The sequence below is a fragment of the Epinephelus moara genome, chromosome 22 (genome assembly GCF_006386435.1).
Source record: "Epinephelus moara isolate mb chromosome 22, YSFRI_EMoa_1.0, whole genome shotgun sequence".
Classification (NCBI taxonomy): Eukaryota; Metazoa; Chordata; class Actinopteri; order Perciformes; family Serranidae; genus Epinephelus; species Epinephelus moara.
Genome location: NC_065527.1, coordinates 37,176,368 through 37,196,785, shown reverse-complemented (window position 1 = coordinate 37,196,785; position 20,418 = coordinate 37,176,368). Strand labels below are relative to the sequence as shown.

The following is a 20,418-nucleotide window of genomic DNA, read 5'->3' as shown; positions in this document are numbered from 1 at the left end:
CACCTCGTCGCTAGATAGACCTACTCCTGAAAAACTCGTGCGCAAGGCTTTTTTTCCCTACGAGGCCACCGTCATTTACCCGACGGGAGGGGTGAGCGAGTGAGCCCTGCAATCTAGAATTTGACCACTGATGTCACTGTTTTCAACCCATTTTACACACTGGCCCTTTAAGCACAGCTTCAGCTGTTTCTTGAATGTGATAAAACTTGAACACTCCCTTACGGAGGGTAGGATGCTATTCCAAAAGGCACACCCTTTGAAAGACAGGGTATTCTGAGCAAAAGATGTCTGCATGGAGTGGAGTTCCTAATCCCCTCTATCCATGGCCCTAGTCACTCGTAAGGTAGAGCCACGGAGAGATCTCAGTTTAATAAAATCGTTCAGTGGCGGAGGGGCCAAGCCATGTAAAATTTTATCGATAAGACAGGCAGATTTGAAATTTTTTAAATTGGTAAAGTTTAAGAAATCATATTTGTCAAGAATGCTGCAATAGTGATAAGACAAGGGCTTCTTATCTAAGACTCTGAGTGCCTCTTTAAAACAAGATTCAATAGATCTAAGAGTTGAGTCACATGTATAGGACCAGCTGGTGATACAGTAATCAATATGCGATAGAATCATGGAATGTAAAAATGTTAGGGCCACGCTGACAGACAAAGATGATCTGATCTGTTTAAAATTTTGAAGATGAAAATTGACAGATTTTACGACACTTTTAATATGGTTCTTAAAGTCTGTGTGAAGCAAATTCTGCAACTTTCTTCTAAACACATTAAATAGGTCATAAAAGTATTCCTCAAAATGTGTAAAAAAAAAGCCTTTCAACCATTTACAATTGAATTGTGGAGCTAGACTTCACAATCTGCGTTTCTAGGTTTCTGTGTTCTGGATTTAGTGGGCGGGCCTTAAATCATAGCCGCGTTACGTAATGGAGCTATCCCTGCTACAAACACGCCCCCTGAGGCTGTAGCAGTATAAATAGAGGGAATCGCCTTGTTGTTTACAATAACTTCCGGGTAGAAAACCAGCAGAGTTTAGCTATACATATATATATATATATATATATATATATCTCACATTTTTCTCATCACTATATCACCCTTTAGACTAATCTGATGTTTGTAAAGTCTATAAACACAATGACTGAACAAACATTACTATTTCTGTGTGCACGTTTTGTAATTAATAACATGGTTATCGTAGATTAGCTGGCCTAACTGTTAGCTGTTAGCTGTTAGCGGTGTCTATAATAACTAACTCAGTAACACAATAAACGGTCCGTGAAAAAAATATTTTTGCCAGCGGATGTCTTAGTTACAACTTGATTGAGCTAGCAAAGCAGTTTTGTGTTGCTATATGTGGTATTTATTCAGTTTTGGGAAATCACGATGTCTAGAAAGCATCAGTGGCTGCAGCTGACAGGGATAGCTAACAGCAGCAGCAAAGCTAACATCAGGACATCATCTGTTAAAAGCCTCCCGTTGTCGGATACGACATGAAACTACTCCAGTTAGCTCGATCATGTTGTAACTAAGACATCCGCTGGAAAAAATATTTTCAGTCAGTGGAGCCGAACAGACACTCTCCCTCCCTGGATTACATCCTCCCGTTCTGCCGGCTGCAGGTGCGGGGTTACGTCCTTGTACAGTACACGGAGGCGGCTTCCCTCCCGCGAGTGGGCGTGGACTGAATGGCTGCAGCCTGAAGTCATGAGACAAGAGGCTGCAGACATACCCCTCCAGACACGCCCCCAGCGTTTCACAGCAGAGAGAAGTGCTTGTTTTTCCATGATTTCGAGAGCTAATTTTATATACTTAGCAATTTTTTTAATCTTCAAATTTGGCTCAGTGATTAATGACACACATTTCTGTGATGTGACAAACTTATAACAGATATTTTTTGCTGCTTTATACAGACTTTAAAGGATAATGTTGAATCCAACATGACACCAAGATATTTAAATTCACTCACATTCTGGAGCTCCTCACCCCTCAAATAAATTTTAGAGGGAGACAGGAGGGATGTTGGTTTACCGAAGGTCATGCAAACCGTTTTTTAGCATTTAGTGAGAGACATGAGCTAATCAGCCACTTTTGAATGTGGGTTAAGGCAGTGGTTAATTTTTGAGCTGCATCTTGGGGGTTTTCAGCATAAGTAAAGATCACTGTATCATCAGCAAACATAAGGGTTTCGACGTTTGGGCAAACATTTGGCAGTTCATTAGAGAAAACAATAGAGGTCCTAGTATGGACCCCTGAGGGACCCCTACTGGGCAATGCAGGTAGGGTGATTTGTGCTCGCCAACTCTTACATAGTTTTTTCTATTTTTTCTTTTGGATAAATAAGATTTCATCCATGTAATAACATTATCGGAGAAATTAAAACCAGAAAGTCTAGAGAGGAGGATATTATTATTATTGACAGTGACAAATGCCCGTTTGAAGTCAAAAAATACAGCACCAACACATGGAAATCTATCTAGGTAATATTTGACCTTCTCGACAAAAACACAGGCGGCTGTTTCAGTCGAGTGGTGAGAACGGAAACAGAACTGCATAGGATGGAGAGGTGGGCCACTGTTATTAAGATGTTCTTTAATGGATTTAGCAATCCACTTTTCAGCAATTTTAGAGGTCACTGGGAGGATGCTAATAGGCCTGTAGTTGGCAGGGTCGGTTTTGTCACCGGATTTGAAAACGGGTTACCGTTGCCACTTTCCACACTGATGGAACAGTCGCCTGGTTAATAGATACATTGACTAAATGTGTGATTGGTTGTGCTAAGGAATATTTATGAGATTTTAAAAAGCTGGTATCAAGACCATGATCATCCCTGGCTTTGGAATTTTTTAGGTTAGTAATAATGTTTATTACTTCAGACACAGTTACTTCTTTGATAGTGAGAATTGCAGGATCATTATTAGAATATTGCTGACTAGATACAGCAGGTTGAAATGTTTGAGATGGGGGCTCAGCTGCTAACCCTTTAGCTGTACGAGCAACCCAGCTGGAGCATAAGAATGATGCTGGGTGGCACTGGGCTTTGAGAAGGATTGAGAGATCTCAAGCACTGAGTTTAAAAAGTATTCATTTAGTTTGGTAGCAAGTGTGACCGGTTCAGACTAGTGCTGCACGATTAATCTAAATGCAATCGCAATCGCAATGTCAGGCTGTGCGATTACATAACCGCATAAAAGGCTGTGATTTGCGATTTAATGTAAATAAATGTTAACGTGACTGCCTCTCCTGTAGTGTGTGGAGTTTGTTGACATCACGCCCACAAGCTATCCTGGTGCGTGCAGCCGGCGTGCAGCAGTGACCAACACAGACGCTGAAGAAGAGCATGAGCACGACCATGAACAGGCTGAGTTGGTGGCGAAAAAAACGTCTGTTAATGGCGATACTTTGGATTCAGGTACGGCGACGTTGAACAGAAAGACGTGCTGTTTAAGTGTAAAAGTTAAAGTCGCCACGTCCCGCGGCAACACAACCAATCTATATCAGCATTCGAGACAGCACAGAGAAAAGTAGGAAGAATGCATTTGAGAGAAAGCCGACCCGTGTAAAGTCAAAGACAAAGAGACAACTGAAAGCTGCCAGAGCCTCATAAAACAACATCCAAGCACAGTTATGCAAACATTTGTAAGTGTCATGGGGAAATCATGGACTCCATAACAAACTATGTAATAACAAATGAAAAACTGAGCAACTTTGCTCGGTTTCAGCCCACTTGACACGCTGCTGTGTTGTGCTATGGCGTGATGGAATTTGTCATTTACGTGACAACGCCTGAACGCAACATATGCTCGCTCCGCTGTGTGTACAGTGCCGTGCTGCGCTGCTGTGTGAGCAGCGTGTTTGGCTGTGTTCAGTCTGTTGATGGTCATTTACACACTGTCCATAAAATAACTATGTCAGGTCAGGTCAGTACCCCCCTAATATAATGTAGGGGAAACACTGAATCAAGCAAGAAGATTAATGATACCATTTATGTATTATATTGTAATCGCAATCGCAAATCGCGATATTGTCCACTCAAATCGCAATCGCACATTTTTATAAAATCGTGCAGCACTAGTTCAGACACCAGCCTTTCACAGAATTTGAGTTCAAGTTCTTTATTGTCTTGATTTTTTTATGTCTACCTGTGAGTTTATTTATGCTTTCCTGGATCAGTTTACTATTTCCTTTTGCATTTTCAATGACAGACATACATTTTTTTGCCTTGGCTATGTATAGACTCTGTGTCACTTGATTTCTCATTGATGTAAAATTTTGTCTAGTCAGGCCAGAAATCAGGGATTCTTTTAATAATTGGTCCCTGTGCACCATAAGTTTTTTACAATGGCTACTAATCCAGGGCAGGGAGTACCCCCTTTTCTTGTGGCCTCCCTTCTGCATAAAAGGTGTTACAATTGTTTTTAGTAAAGAATGAAAAAAATCACAACTTATATTAGCATCATCACAAGAGAGAATTTCATCCCAGTCCTGACCATTCAACGCCTCAGATAGATTTTGTTCTTGGTTTTTAGGGATAAAGCAGTAATTAGAGGGATCCTCAGAGGAGTTTGAGAGTGCAGTATTGAACCGCTTTTTAGTGAGTTTTCTGGTGATGAAGATTGCGTTGTGGTCCGATAGACCAGTCAGAAAGTTATGAGATTTTATGACTCTTTCTGGTTTATTAGAGAACACTAAATCTATTGTGGTTTCAGAGTGATTTGTTATCCTAGTTGAAGCGTTAATTAACTGAGTAAGATTATGGTGATCGGTGATCTGCTTAAGGTTTATCCTATTCTTTTTGTCATTCCAATTCCCATTAAAGTCTCCCATAATAAGTACCTCTTTATTAAAATCACAGTGGTTGAGGAGGGTTTTAATCATAAAAATCAACTTTGGCAGAGGGTTGACGGTAGAGACAGTTCACAGTAAAGGACATTTCGGAAGAAAGTGTGATATGTATACCAACACATTCAATTGTGATGTCATTAGGCCATATCATTTGTTTACAGGCAATTGTGTTTTTGACATAAAAAAGGACACCACCACCCTTCCCTTGAAGCCTGTCTCTTCGAAATACATTATTCTTTGTCATGTTTGTTTATTCACATACCAGGGAATTTCTTCAAATGTGTTGAGCTCAACACACATAGGACATGTGAAATGGGTCACCCCAGGAAAGCTAAATTAAGCTTATAAGAGGGGGCCCAGACAGAAATTTCAATTTCATATGGCAATGTACATTATCAGAGTCTGAAAACAGAAGTATAGCAGAAATCATGCTATTACAGCATAAAAGAATAAAATAGGTGGTAACACTTTATATTAATTATGGTTTATAAGACACTATAAGACCCTATAAGATGAAATTAATAAGGTGTTTATTAACATGAATAAGACCTAATGAGTGTTAATAATATTATACAACACATTTATTATTGGCTTATAACATATTATTGGGTACGAGAACATCCTTAAGAGCTTATAGACAATTTATCAGTATTAACAAGATGTTTATTAACATTAATGAGGCTATAAGAAGTTTATATAAATGCCATATTATGGTTAATAAATGCTTAATTATGCACTTATTAATAGTAAATAATGATCCTTTGCCTTACCGGATCTAAAGTGGGAACAGTGTTGTATAAAGGTTAATAAATGAATATGCACTTATTAACAGCTCATAATGCATCTTTGTAGCTACCGGATCTAAAGTGGGAACAGTGTTGTATAAAGGTTAATAAATGAATATGCACTTATTAACAGCTCATAATGCATCTTTGCAGCTACTGGATCTAAAGTGGGAACAGTGTCTTGTTGACATTCATAAACCCTTCATTATGCACTCATTGAAGTTGATAATTCTATTAATTATGCACCTATTGCAACATCCAGATATAAATCATTATTTCAACATTAAAGAATTCTGATGCATTCTTTTCATTCTAGTATGTTATTATTTTCTTTAGCAAAGGATCACGGGAATCTCATTTCCTCAAAATGGCATACTAAGACAAACATAAGTTATTTGAACTTAAAAAATTTGAGTAGATTGATTCAGAGTTAGCTGCTATATTCAATTGTGATGAGAATTCAGCCTACCAATGGTGGTGAAAACACAACATAAGGACATATATCCTTTTCATATTGATTTTTAATGCATCCACTATTGTCAAAAACAGGAAAAAAGGATTGGAAACCCTAATAGTTGAGTTCTAAAAAAAAAAAAGACAGATCTGAGGTCATTTGGCTTTTTCAAAAGTTTTGTTATTTAGATTCACTGTTCGGGAATACAGTGTTCCACAAAGCTCCCTGTAACCCATCAGTTTTCTGAAAGTGAGTGACAAAAGTCTCAACATCGGCCAGGCCAAAGGTGGCCAGGTCAGTGATGTCTTCAGGCCAGTTGCTTAGGTCAAACATGGTGGCAGCGGCCTTCAAGACACCCTCATCAAGGTTGCCAAACCGCGTGGTGAGGTTGTCACAGAAGCCATTGATTAGTTTATCTTTCACTTTGTGGAAGTCATCATCATCCACTTGTTTCCTGTTGAGTTTTACACCAGAGAAGGTGTTTCTGGGAAAAGGTCCCACTTCATCCAGGAACTGCTTCAGATGCTGACCTGGGACTGTCTGAAATACAGAAGAAAAAAACATACACCATAGCATATTAATTCCTCTCTAGGGAGTTTATTTTGTTTACCTGCATGGCTACAAGACACCATCTGCAATGTCAGCCCATCCCTCTGAAAGAGAAGGCTCAGAATTAAACCCATAAACATATTTAATCTAAGGTGACCAGATTTCTGAGATGAAAATCGGGGACATTTTCAGTGCGGCGGTGAAAAATCATTAAATATTATCATTATGAAATAAAAAACAGGGACAAGTACTTTTTCATGTATTTTGACCAGCTTTTATTACTCAAAAGGTTGCAATCAAACAAATGAGTGACATCACCAATCATCCATCCACTGAGGAAGACAAAAATATCTTAATCTTATTAGCTTGAGTTAGGATGGATATTTTTGGTCAAAGGTTTCAACTCATAACTGAATACTTAACTGATATTTATGACACAAAAGGTGGCAATCAAAAAATGGATGACATCACCGTGATCTCCTCATTCATCCCGCTCTGTAGCCTCTGCCTCAGGAGCCTGGGTAGAATAAGAGCAGAGGAGAACATGAGAAAAACTGCAAGAACAGAGCCAATAGTAAGTGAATAGTTTCTTAAAGAAATAGCAGTTTTGGTAATATAATACCTATATAATTTAGTCATTACAGATTACTACAGTCATTGGTTACCCACACAGCACTGTCTGGTGCCAGCCCGACACAAAATACAGCAGTTAACACACACAACTATTAACCATTTACATATTATTTATTTATTATTTTAACACAGTCTCAGGTCCCTATGCCTCCAGGAAAATCCTATACTACCAAAGCAGTCTTCCACCTCCTCCTTTTCTAAAAGAGAGCCACAACAATGTCATCACCTGGTAATCTCACGCTAACGTTACAGCTTCACCAATGACAGATATAAAAACAGTGACATAATGTTAACGTTCACTGACCTCTATAACCTTACGTTAGGTCTTCAGTTCAGATTAAACAGATGCACTGAATGTTACCTCACTAAACACACACACAGTCGAATCTACTGCCAACTCACACAAAATAAATAAGTTCATACACAACATACCATTTAACGCGGCAGCTGGTCTCCTTTTCTCCTTTTCTGTCCTTTTTGCCGCTTCTAGATTGTTGTTGATGCTGCTGTGTCTGGTTGTGCTTCCTGATAACGTCTGTACGTCTTATGACGTCTTCTCTGGCGATGCGTTTACTGACTACCGTAATAACTGATGTTTGAGTCTGCGTGCATTTTTCCCCCATTCAATGTCAAAATCAGGGACATTTTCGGGGACAGCTTTTACCAGGGACAGGTCACCCAAATCGGGGGCTGTCCCCAGAAATCGGGGACGTCTGGTCACCGTAATTTATTTATTTATTTTTTTTTTTAAGATATTTTTGGGGGCATTTTTTAGCCTTTATTTGATAGGACAGACAGACTAGTGTGAAAGGGGGAGAGAGAGAGGGAGTGACATGCAGCAAAGGGCCACAGGCTGGAGTCGAACCCGGGCCGCTGCGGCAACAGCCCTGTACATGGGGCGCCTGCCCTACCACTAAGCCACCGACGTCCCAGGTCACCATAATTTAATCTAACTTCCCTTGTTTTTAATCCACAGCCTAGTACTGAATTACTCTCACAACGGTTTCACAAGAGTGATAATAAAACACTTACACACTGGGCCTGATACAAACTTCAATTACCAAAATGTATGAAATGCTCCTTTAACCTTACTGACGGAGAGGAATGAAGTCAGGCTATGGCGTTAGCAAATCAGCAGGAGTTAACATGAACATGACGCAGCCTATATCCATTAACCTGCTCAACAGCTCATCGATGCTCCTAACACATTCACTCTGCTCATCCTGCTTCACACATTTATTGTCAGTCTTGTATCTCAACCATATGCATCTTCACACACATTTCACCCACTTTAACTCACACAGAGCGTCATTAGCAACGCACTTAGCTACCGAACCTATTTCTAGGAGCGGCACTGGAGGAGCTTGCATCAGTTTTTTTTCAACCATCTCAGCATTGCTAAGTTCTGTGCTCTGATGAGGAGTGGCGATCATAGGTGGCGAGTGGCACCCAGCGTGACTGCCATGCAGTGAGTTGAGATAATATCCCAGGATGCATTTTGCACAGTTTGGCGATAGCCTTTACTAGTGCTTAACTTTCTGTTTAAACGATTAAAAGTAACATCAAAATTATGTTTAGATGTGATGACTTTGCAAATAACACGAATTTCAAAACAGAATTGACATGCTTTGCTCTGAAGAGGTGACACTTCAAATAGCCGATTAGATGCATTATGGGCTGTATCGATAGAGAAAGAAGGGGTTCCGTGTGTGTGTGTGTGTGTGTGCATGCATGCGTGCGCGTGTGGAGCCAGATCAGGTGTAGCAAAAGCCACTGTATTTTTGCTGTTTTTATTGAAGTTATTCAAGTGACAAAAGCAACGCTCAGATGTCCATACGTAATGACGCTGTAAATAACACCCATTTCGATATTGCTTTGACTTTCTTTTTTTGCTGTCCCGGAATTGTCCCAGACAAATCATCTTTGTGTCCCAGTAGCAATTTTTATAGTCGTCGGGACGTCAGGACACCGTTAGTTTCAAGCCCTGAGAGCATATTAATGATTTATTAACCTTTATATGACACTGTTCCCACTTTAGATCCAGTAGCTGCAAAGGGTCATTATTAACTATTAATAACGCCTTATTCATTTAATCTGATAGGGTCTTATAGTGTCTTATAAACCAGTAATAAATATGGTTATTATCCTATAATTAACCCTTATAAATCATAATTAATGTAAATAGACATCTTATTAATATTTAGGATAGCTTTATAAACTGTTATCAAGTTTCTATTAAGAGCTTATAATGCTCCTATATGCAATAATAACTGTGTTAATTATGCTATAATTAACACTTATATAGTCTTATTAATGGTAATAAACATCTTACGCTGTCTTATAAGTGCTCATTAACTGTTAATTGGTGCTTATTAAGCATTAATTAATGCTTATTACAGTACCTTAATATAAAGTGTTACCAAATAGGTTATCCCCAACTTTATATTAATTAACAAAAGATGCAGAAAAGACGGTTATTGAGCACACAATATGAACCCTGGATCAAAGAAAAGAACAAGTCAGAACAAAGCAAAAGGCAAAAAGATGGAGAGCATCGAATCCCCAAATAAGGACATACAGCTACATACATACGGTGCAATGAGTGGCATTCATGCAATCAATTAATCATTACACATTGAGAGAAGGTGTTTCTTTTAATTTTTCTTAAAGGTGGAGACTGAATGTGACATTTTGATATTTTCGTCAAGCTCATTCCAAATCTGCGGACCCTTGCACACGACACTCAGACTGATGCACTTTAGTTTTTGTTTCTTTCCAAAGATAAGATGCTTTTTCCTAGTGTCATGTGAGTGCTGTGGACGGCAGATTGGAACAAGGTCACATAGTCGGTTATTTAATCCATATACTACTTGATAAATCATACTTGCATTATGAAAGAAGTTACATTCTGTAAGCCTCAGTAGACCATAGGCACAAAAAAGTGGTGTTGTGGGTGCATTAAAGTGTGACCATGAGAATCTGTAATTTCTATAGGTGACTGGAAAAGTGTTAGCCCAAGTAATATTGCAGTAATTGATGTGGGGTTCAAATAAGGTTTTATATGAGGTGAGAAGTGCTGAAAGTGGGGGAAAGTGTCTCAGTTTAAAAAACAGACCAACATATTTAGACAATTCATTTGTTACAAAATCAATATGACATTTGAAATATACAAATTCATCTATATGGACCCCCAGGAATTTAGTGGAGTAAACTCTTTCAATATCCTGCCCATTTATACTGATACTAATAGGCAGGTCATTCAAGTAATTTTTATGAGAACGAAAGAAAATGTAGTTTGTCTTCTTAATATTTAGGGATAATTTGTTGCATTTAAACCATGTGTCCACTTTCACTAACTCCCTGCTTAGGATATCTTTTAATTCAAATGGACTCTTATGTGACGAAAACAGGTTTGTATCATCCGCAAACAATACTTAATGTAAAACAGATGAAGAATTTACAAAATCATTAATATATAGGATAAAGAGGAGCAGCCCCAAAATAGAGCCCTGGGGGACCCTATATTTGATGGATTTACGTAAAGACTTTTGATCATTAATGTAAACATATTGTTGTCTACCATACATATAACTTTTGATCCAGCTAAGTGCAACTTCTCTGACATCATAGTGATGTAATTTGTTTAAAAGAATCTCAAAATCAATAGTGTGAAAGACCTTAAATAGGTCTAAAAGCACACCAATGCCACATTCACCTTTTTCGATGGCGTCATTAATCTTTTCAGTAAAATCAATAACTGCCATACAAGTAGTACTCTTTTTCCTAAAGCCACACTGTGATGGAGTAAGAATATTCAATTTGTCTAGTTAACTACTCAGTTGATTGTATACTACTCTCTCAAAGACCTTTGAGAGTGTAGGCAGGACAGCTAAAGGTCGGTAGTTATGCAGGCAATTTTTGGCACCAGACTTAAATACTGGTACAACTCTTGCAATCTTTGCCATTTTCTGCACAACTCCAGATATTAAAGAGAGATTTATACAATGAACAAGTGGATCAATAATTACATGTACGATGGCTTTCAAGATTTTGTTGCAAATATCATCTACCCCAGCTGTATTAGTGTTTTTCATGTTCATAATAATTTTTAAGACTTCATTTTTGTCAGTTGGCTTCATGAAAAATGAATGTGGGTAATTACCTGACAAATAATGTTTAAACGAAGCACCACATGGATGACTAATAACATTGGAAAGATTTTCTCCGACTGAAATAAAGTAATTATTTAGGTTGTTTACAAGATCATCAATATCAGCAAGCAGTGTTTTTTTGGGCCCCTGTTAAGGATTTTATTTAGCACTTGCCAAGATTTTTTTGAGTCACCCTGAGATGCTTTTATGAGTTCAGTGTAATGATTTATTTTGCTCAGTCTCATAATATGTGTGTTTATTCCTGCATTTTGTGTATTTCTGGTTACTAATGTTACTTGGATTCTTGATGTAACGCATACAGTTTGTTTTTGTGGGTGATGGATTTTAAGATGCCCTTTGTGAGCCAGGGATTGCAATCTGTGATACTGCATCTGACAGTCTTCTCTGGTATTGTACTCCAAATGAAATCATTAATGTCATTTATCAGAGGGTCATACGTAGTTTCAGGATCACTGCAACAATAAACTGAGTCAAAAGTTTTGGCTTGCAGGCTTTCACATAATTTCTGCAAGGTTCTCTCATTTAAGACTTTGGTTTTTGTTGTATTACGTGTGTTCATCATCATGCAAACATAATCAAGAAAATAACACATTGGGAAAATGATCAGAAATGTCACAAAGCACTACACCAGAAACCAAACTAGTTTTTTGAATGTTTGTGATGAAGTTGTCGATATTTGACTGGCTATGATGTGTTACTCTAGTAAATGAATTAATGGTGGGAAAAAATGAGCAGCATCTTCCTTGGAGATATCTATATTGTAATCCCCAAGGATGACACAGGCTTTATTTTTTCTATTTATGGAGAACAAAAGCTCATCCAGCTTGACCCTGAATATACTTAAGTCAGAGTCAGTCAACAATAAGTTGTTTTTTTTTACCATTATTTAAATTTGTCTCAATAAAGAGAGAGTAGTCATTATCAATACCAAGGTCATCACAAATATTTACCTGGTACTTTGACTTTACATAAAGACATGTACCCCCAGCAGTTCTACCAAGTCTATTTTTATAATTTAAATTGTAGCCATCTAAATTCAGGAAGTCAATATAAGAGCTGTCATTTAGCCATGTTTCACTGCATCCTATCACATCAAAACTACAGCCTGAGTTAGAGAGAAAAGAAACTAGGTCATCGTGGTGTTTATTTAGACTTCTAATTTTTAGGTGCAGAAATGAGTATTTTTTTTTATAATTATTTATACATTATTTAATATTTATACATTATACATACAACTTAAATTCCCATCATTGTTAATGCACTGCTGTACATATTCTCCATCACAACTTAAATCATCAAAACCCATATAAAACCTGACATTTATAAGTGAGATGGCTGTTGAGGATGATTTCTGGGAACAAACAACAGGACAAACAAAGACAACAGACGAACGAACTAACAAACACCATGATGCCCTGTGCACAGCAGGAGTGAGACATAACAAAAAAGAGCGACAGTCATGTCTCCTCCAACCCCCTCCATACAAGAAGAAAATGGGCTATAAAAAATAAAAAATAACACAGAAACTAGACTAGAAAATAAGACAGATCCCCAAGTGATCTTATCAATATGATGACATCATAATAATCCCTATTGGTCAAAAAAAAAAAAAAAAAAATATGGCTCAGTTTTTAGTTTGTTTTCCAGTTCAGTATACAAAGTTCAAGCAAGATTTGCAGCTGCACAGCCTGAGACACTCGAGACACTCCCGGCAGTTGAGAACAGCCTCAGCGTACCTATGGACCGTTTCATTGCTATTCTGTTGCTAGGGCAACAACTTTGGTCCCTGTTTACTTCCTGTCAGCTTCTGCATTAACATACATTCAAAGAGGAAATATAAAGGGACCCATTTAGAATGTTTATGTTTTACCAGTTTGAGACGGTCTATAGCGTTACCACCAGCACTCAGTCCTCCACTGGTGGTGGGGAGGGGGAGATGAAATCCGTGACTTCTTTTAAGTTCGTAAAGGTGTGGATTTCATTTCCCTTGGTGAGCTTTATGTTGGCAGGGTATAGCAGAAACACCTTGTAGCCCAAGGCCCGGGCCTTATGCATCAGCTTATAGCAAGGTTTACAGCATGCTGCAGTCGCTTCACTGTAATCAGTAGCAAACTTCAGCTGGAGGCCACCCACCGTAGGAGGACTTCCCCGTGCTTCATTCAGGACGCAGTCCCTGTCGATATAGCGAAGGAACTTCATTATCATCGGCCGGGGACCAAGTTGTCTCCCGTCAGACCGGTGTACCGGCTGCCTGAGGCGGTGACATCTCATCAGCTCTGGGGGGGGAAGCTGCCAGATTAGTGGACCATATCGGGATCTTCTATGTCAGGTAGGCGAGGGCGTTGTCCTTCTCCAGACCCTCTTTAAGGTTGAATATTAGCAAGTTGTCTCTACATGATCTGTCTTCTAGTTCCACCAGTTTTTTATTGAGAGTTTGCAAGTCCTTCTTACTGACAGCTGTTGTCTTTTCATTGTTGGAGATGCGCTGTTGCAGTTTGGCCGCATCCGAGCGGATTATTTTTATGTCTTCTGTATGGCGTGACAGAACAGAGTTCATCTTGTGTATAGCCAGGTAACGATATTGCAGCCTCTGGAGATGAGGAATTGAGCCATGTTTCAGATAGTCCCAAAAAATCAATATTAGAATTGACAAGAAGATGTTCCAGCTGTTCCCTTTTTGGGACCATACTACGTACATTCAGATGCCCTCCTAAAAGTCCTTTATTTCTGTATTGTGGGTCCCACATTATTTTAGCTTGAGTTTAGTGTATGGAAAAGTTTCATGAACCTATATTTTTTGGTAGCACGATTTCTAAGTTTAGTTATAACATTACTTGGGTTTTTCTGTGAAGACTTACAGGTCCGCTGTGTATTGTTAGCGTTGTCCCACTGTTGGGCTGGTGGCTGAGGGCATAGTCCCGCTGGGGTTGACGCTGTAGCAGAGTTGCTGTCTGGGGACAGGTTGATGTTACTCGGTCCGCTCCACACCGCCGGGAGTGTGGGGTGGATGTTACTCGGTCCGCTCCACACCGCCAGGAGTGTGGGGTGGATGTTACTCGGTCCGCTCCACACCGCCGGGAGTGTGGGATGGATGTTACTCGGTCCGCTCCACACCGCCGGGAGTGTGGGGTGGATGTTACTCAGTCTGCTCCACACCGCTGGGAGTGCCACCGCTGTCGTTGTGTTGTCCATATGCAGCACATTGGTTGAGGCATTCAGCTGCTGGGCCAGCGGTTGTGAGTTTACTGGAAGAGCCGTCGCTGTTGTTGGTGAACTGTCGCTTCGAGCCGAGGGTAGTTGGTGCAGGTGTATCTCCGCTTGAGAGGCCACTGCCACTGCCGTGTCAAGCTAACACCCTGGAACGACCCAACGGGGAAGGCGAGCAGCCACCGGGTCCTCGGCCAGAGGATGGACTCCACCGGAGAGGCCACCGCAGTCACCGCTGCTGCCAAGCCGCTGCCAGGGACCAACAGGCTAGTGCAATGGGGCCAGGCTAGCTGTTGCGCGGGCCAGACTGGCTGCCAAGCAGGACAGGCTAGCTGCTGAGGTGGGTAAAGCATCTGTTGTGGGATCCAATTTAGCTGTTGACTTAGCATGGCTGGCTGAGGCGATGTAGCCGGCTGACGTCTGATCAGATGTTGGCTACATCCATTGGTAAGGGACCAGGCTTTATTTCTACATCGCCAGCCAAGAGAAGAATGGCTGCAAGTTGTGCAAGCCCTGTGAGGCGACCAAGTGTCTGTGTGTGCTCTGGTTTCCCTGTAGGCATTCTAATTCGGTTGGTGTTCATGAGTCTTGTATGAAGGAGGTGTAGGCTACCTCTAGCTCGGATCCATACCTGGTCGCGGTTTTTAGAAAGAACGTGGATGTATTGGACATGGAAAGAAGTACAGAATTGCTAGAAAAACAAATAACGACATTTGTGGTGAGGATTGACGCTTTTCGGAGGCGTATAGAGGCATTTGGAGCATTGATGCAATGCCTGCCTGCCTGCATGTCTGCTCGGCGTCCGCCATGATCGTCAACCATGCAGAAGACCATCTCTGAACAAACAGCACATCGAACCTTTAAGCAGACAGGCAACAGCAGCAGAAGACCACACTGGGTGCCACTCCTGTCAGCTACAAACGGAAAACTGAGGCTACAATTCACACAAAAAAACGTTGCCTGGTCTGATGAGTCTGGATTTCTGCTGTGACATTCAGATGGTAGGGTAAGAACAGGGGCGGGCTGGCCATACGGAGGTTTGGGAGTATTCCCGAACGGCCGGTCTGTTCCCGGCCGAACTGGCCGGTGGTCAGAACGTTTTTTTACCCCATAAAATGCAGCCGCGGTTGAGCACAGCAGCCTGCCCTCGCAGCCGCAGGTGGCAGTGGCACAGAGTGGAACGTCAGACTGGGTCAATCTAATATTATGCATATTAAGGGGGGGTATGAGCTGTTAGCAAGCACTGCCTACATGGCCCTATCATCCCAGACGGGTCGGGCCGGCCCGACAAACCCGACCGGACCCGCAGGTTCGGGCCGAAAAAATATGCAAATGACTCGGGCCGGGTTGGGCCTCGGGCTTCCTTTTTTTCGGGCAGACAATTAGGCTAATGCTGGTGTGTCGGCTGCGTCGGGTCTGGGCTTAAAAACCCGCAGGCCGGGTCGGGTTGTAATTTTCAGGCCCATTGAGAACTCTAGTTTGCGTTTTTGGATGTGTTCAGGGCACATAGAACATCAAAGGTAGCCTATCAGCAATGTTACACCATATGTGCATAAATCATTAATCTGCTTTATCAATTAAAAATAAAATCCATACTGGCTTTATTACAAAAGAAAACATAGCCTATGTCAGGAGAGAGTCTGTGTTCAAAGTTAAAAAGATAATATTTGAATATATAGGCTATACAGCTGTTTTCCTGTTCTGTTTCTACATTAATATATAGCCATTTTTACCAGCTCAAGAAAAATACATTAAAGTGAGTAATTCATTTACAGTGTGTGTGTGTGTGTGTGTGTGTGTGTGTGTGTGTGTGTGTGTGTGTGGCGCTTTTGTTATGTTGGTTTTTATATTGTATTAGTGTTCTAACACTGTGAATTCTTTGCTATAACGTTTATCATTGTTGCTGTTATTGTTATTATTAGCTGACAAGGCCAGTGTCAGTCGTGGAGTTGATGCAGAGGGACAGGATAATGCCAGTCATAGGAGTGAGGAGGAGGAAGAGACAGATGAGGGGGGACAGGAGAAGGAGGAGGAGGAGATGGAGATGGAAGAGGAGGTGGAGGAGAAGAAGGAGGAAGAGGAGGAGGAAGAGGAGGAGGAGAAGGAGGAAAGTGGAGCAAGGAAAGTGGAGCAGGAAAACAGTGCCAGGTACAGGTGCAGTGTGCAGGACTGGGTTGGCAATAGGACTTTGCATAGAATTATATTATATTCAATACACTTTACTGACTGACTAGTCTGTGTGTGTTGTGTTTAATATCATTAGATTGCTTTTATACTGCAAATAAAGTATTCGTGTTAAAATTACGGTTCCACTTGCGTCCGTCGTGCGATCAGAAAAAAGGCCTCTCCAAATCAAGCTCCCAGGCTGAATTTCAACCCCAGCCCGCCCCTGGGTAAGAATTTGGGGTAAACAACATGAAACCATGGATCCATCCTGCCTTGTATCAATGGTTCAGGCTGGTTTGTGGTGGTGTAATGGTGTGGGGGATATTTTCTTTGCGCAATTTGGGCTCCTTAGTACCAACATCGTTTAAAGCCTACCTGAGTATTATTGTTGACCGTGTCCATCCCCTTATGACTACAGTGTAACCATCTTCTGAAGGCTACTTCCAGCAGGATAACATGCCTGTCACAAAACTCAAATAATCTCAAACTGGCTTCTTGAACATGACAATGAGTTCATTGTACTCCAGTTGCCTCCATAATCACCAGATCTCAAATCAATAGAGCCCCTTTGGGATGTGGTGGAATGGGAGATTCTCATCATGGATGTGCAGCCAACAAATCTGCAGTGACTGTGTGATGCTATCACACAATGTTAAATCTATAACACCAAGAATTTAAAAGGGAGTCCAACCTCAGATGTTCTCAGGAACATATTTTAGTGCCCTGTGTAGCTGTAACATGAGAAGGTTTACTCTGGCCACTGCTTTGTTATAGCTCAACTGTTTCCAACATGGCGGCCGAGTCACAAACTTTTTCATTTTACACCTCAACAGTAGACTGAAACGTTTTTTTTTTCTGAAAACATCGTCACCCAAATCCTTGTTTTATATCTGGGGGATTTTGAACTGGATTCTAGGAGAAGTAAAGAGTCAGTAAGTGTGAAGTAAAGTTGGCGATGAATTAAACTGCATTTTATTAGTCAGGACATGTTGAATATGATGTGATGTGCTACAGTGAGAGAATATATGAGAAGAGTTTTACCTTGAAAATAGATCAAGTCGATAACATACATTCTTCTTCTTCTTCTTCTTCTAATTCTCACTGCAGAGCCTCACTTCCTGCACGCCATCGACTATGGGAACTACGTCTACTTCTTCCTCAGTGAGATTGCAGTGGAGTACACCACCCTTGGCAAGGTGCACCTGTGTGTGTGTGTGTGTGTGTGTGTGTGTGTGTGTGTAGAACAATATTATACAGTATCCATAAATGTGTATTAAGGCAGTAAACTCAGCTCTGACTGGCTGTGCATGATGAATACAGGTGTTTTCTTCAGGTCCGGTCTCAGTCTGCAGAGCTGTCTCTGAAGGTAACCTCTTTATCTAAAGCCTAAAAACTAAATTCAGGCAAAAGCGAATGACTTCTGTCTGATTGAAATCCTGTGAGGGGCTGCTTCACCTGTTAATCATGATCCTTGTGCAAAATTGTATTTTTAAACTCATTTTAAGTGTCTGCATTTACATGGCAACCTCTGCTTTGAGGATACCTCGTCACAGTTCAGTAAAGCAGCACACTGCATTAACAACCCTCATCTCTGCAGCTGAATGAAGATCCTGCCTGTAAAACACTCTCCAGATATTACTTTGGCTTTGTTGTACATTGGCAACGTTTCACTCGGAAGGACAGTATACACTGATCAGCCAAAACATTCAAACCATTGACAGGTGAAGTGAATAACATTGATCATCTGGTTATAATACAGTGTTCTAATGGGAAACGTTTGGGTCCTGGCCAGACGTTGTGCTAGACTTTTTCTCGTCATTTTGACCGACAGGGTCATAAAAATCCGGTCATAATCTATTTTTACCGGTCATTTTAATTTTCCTTTAAGATATTCAAAGATATTTAGTTTTCATTCGTTCGTTTTTAATAAATCAAACAAGCAAGTTATAAAGTGTGCATTAATAAGGACATGAACGAAAAGATGAACAGACATCCACACACCAATGCCATTCTGGACACACCGGACGCGGAACCGAAGCCCAGCGCCCAGCAGCGGAGGCAGTTTTCAATCGGCGCCCATGTTAACCTATCTGACTGTCCACACAGGCCGCTGAGCAGAGCGGAGCGCCCGTGGAGGCAGCGCTTCAGTTCGGCACTCTGCTTTCTGGGGGTTGTCGGGGCATATTTTAAAGTGCAACCACACAAATGATGACCTCTTGAACATGTCTGCCAGCTCTGAGTGCGCTCACTGTCAGTATCGGACTGGTGGGGGTTAGTGTTGCGTTTAAGGCCTCCCCCAAAAAAACGGAAAAAAAAGCGCCGAAGCTTCGAATTTTTTTTTTCACAATCGAATCCCGTGCCATCGAACGAAGCTTCGATGGCAAATCTAATCAAGCATCTGTGGGATGTGCTGTTACCCCAGCCATTCCCCAACTCCACAGTGCGGCCTCCTTGGATCCTATTGAGGCATGTACCCCAGGACCTCTGCAGATATCCTGTGGTGTGTGGCACCAGGGCATTGGCAGAGTATCCTTTGAGACTTCTTGGCTTTTGAGGTGGGGCACTATGTAGTCCCACAAATGCTTGATCAGATTGGAATCTGGGGATTTTGAAGGCCAGGTCAACACTTTGAGCTCTTTGTCACATTCTTTTGGTCATTCCTAAATATTTTTTGTGGTGTGGCATGGTGCATTGTCCTCCTGGGGCGATCACTGCGATGTGTGGGTGGGTGGAGTGTTTCAAGTGGCAACCACATAAATGCCAAAGGTTTCATAGCAGAACATTGCATTGTAACAAGATGAACAGTGTTATCCACTTCACCTGTGGTTTGATCCTAGAGCCTAAAAAACACAGACTGAGCTGTCTCACCTTAAACCAGTTGATTCTGTTCTCGTCTTTCTCTGCACAAAAACATCTTATTTCCCACAGAACTATGCCATCTCGTGGTTTTCTTTATTCTCAGGTTATCCTTAATACATTATATTAAGAGAAACGAGCTCTCTGCTTTACAGACTGATTTAGCTGTTAGTATTTTAAAACTCTCTGGATTTAGTAGCATTTAGTAACAAAGAACTCCCACACACTGTGTTCTGTACTTGCAATAAGAACAGTGTTTGAGTGTAGTAGGGCTGACCCAAAAAATTCAAAGTTTCGAAGCTTCGTTCGATGGCACGGGATTCGATTGTGAAAAAAAAACATTTGAAGCTTCAGCGCTTTTTTCCCCGTTTTTTTGGGGAGGCCTTAAACGCAACACTAACCCCCACCAGTCTGTTACTGACAATGAGCGCACTCAGAGCTGGCAGACATGTGCAAGAGGTCATCAGATGTGTGGTTGCACTTTAAAATATGCCCCGACAACCCCCAGAAAGCAGAGTGCGAGATTTGCCAAAAGCAATTGGCATATTACAACTCAACAACAAATTTGGGAAATCACTTGAAAAACGTAAGTAGTAATTAAAAAAGAAAAAATCTCCGACAAGGAAATATCAATCAATCAATCAATCAATTTTATTTATAAAGCCCAATATCACAAATCACAATTTGCCTCACAGGGCTTTACAGCATACGACATCCCTCTGTCCTTAGGACCCTCGCAGCGGATAAGG

General features: G+C 40.9%; 1 protein-coding gene across 1 annotated transcript in view; it reads left to right on the top strand.

Moving 5' to 3' along the window:
* LOC126383460 (semaphorin-6D-like) overlaps nt 1–20,418 on the top strand; it is a 481,075-nt gene that overhangs the window by 313,908 nt on the left and 146,749 nt on the right. The window contains exon 11 of the mRNA XM_050033965.1: nt 17,921–18,009. Coding sequence (XP_049889922.1) covers nt 17,921–18,009 — 89 coding nt within the window. The remainder of the gene's footprint in view (nt 1–17,920; nt 18,010–20,418) is intronic.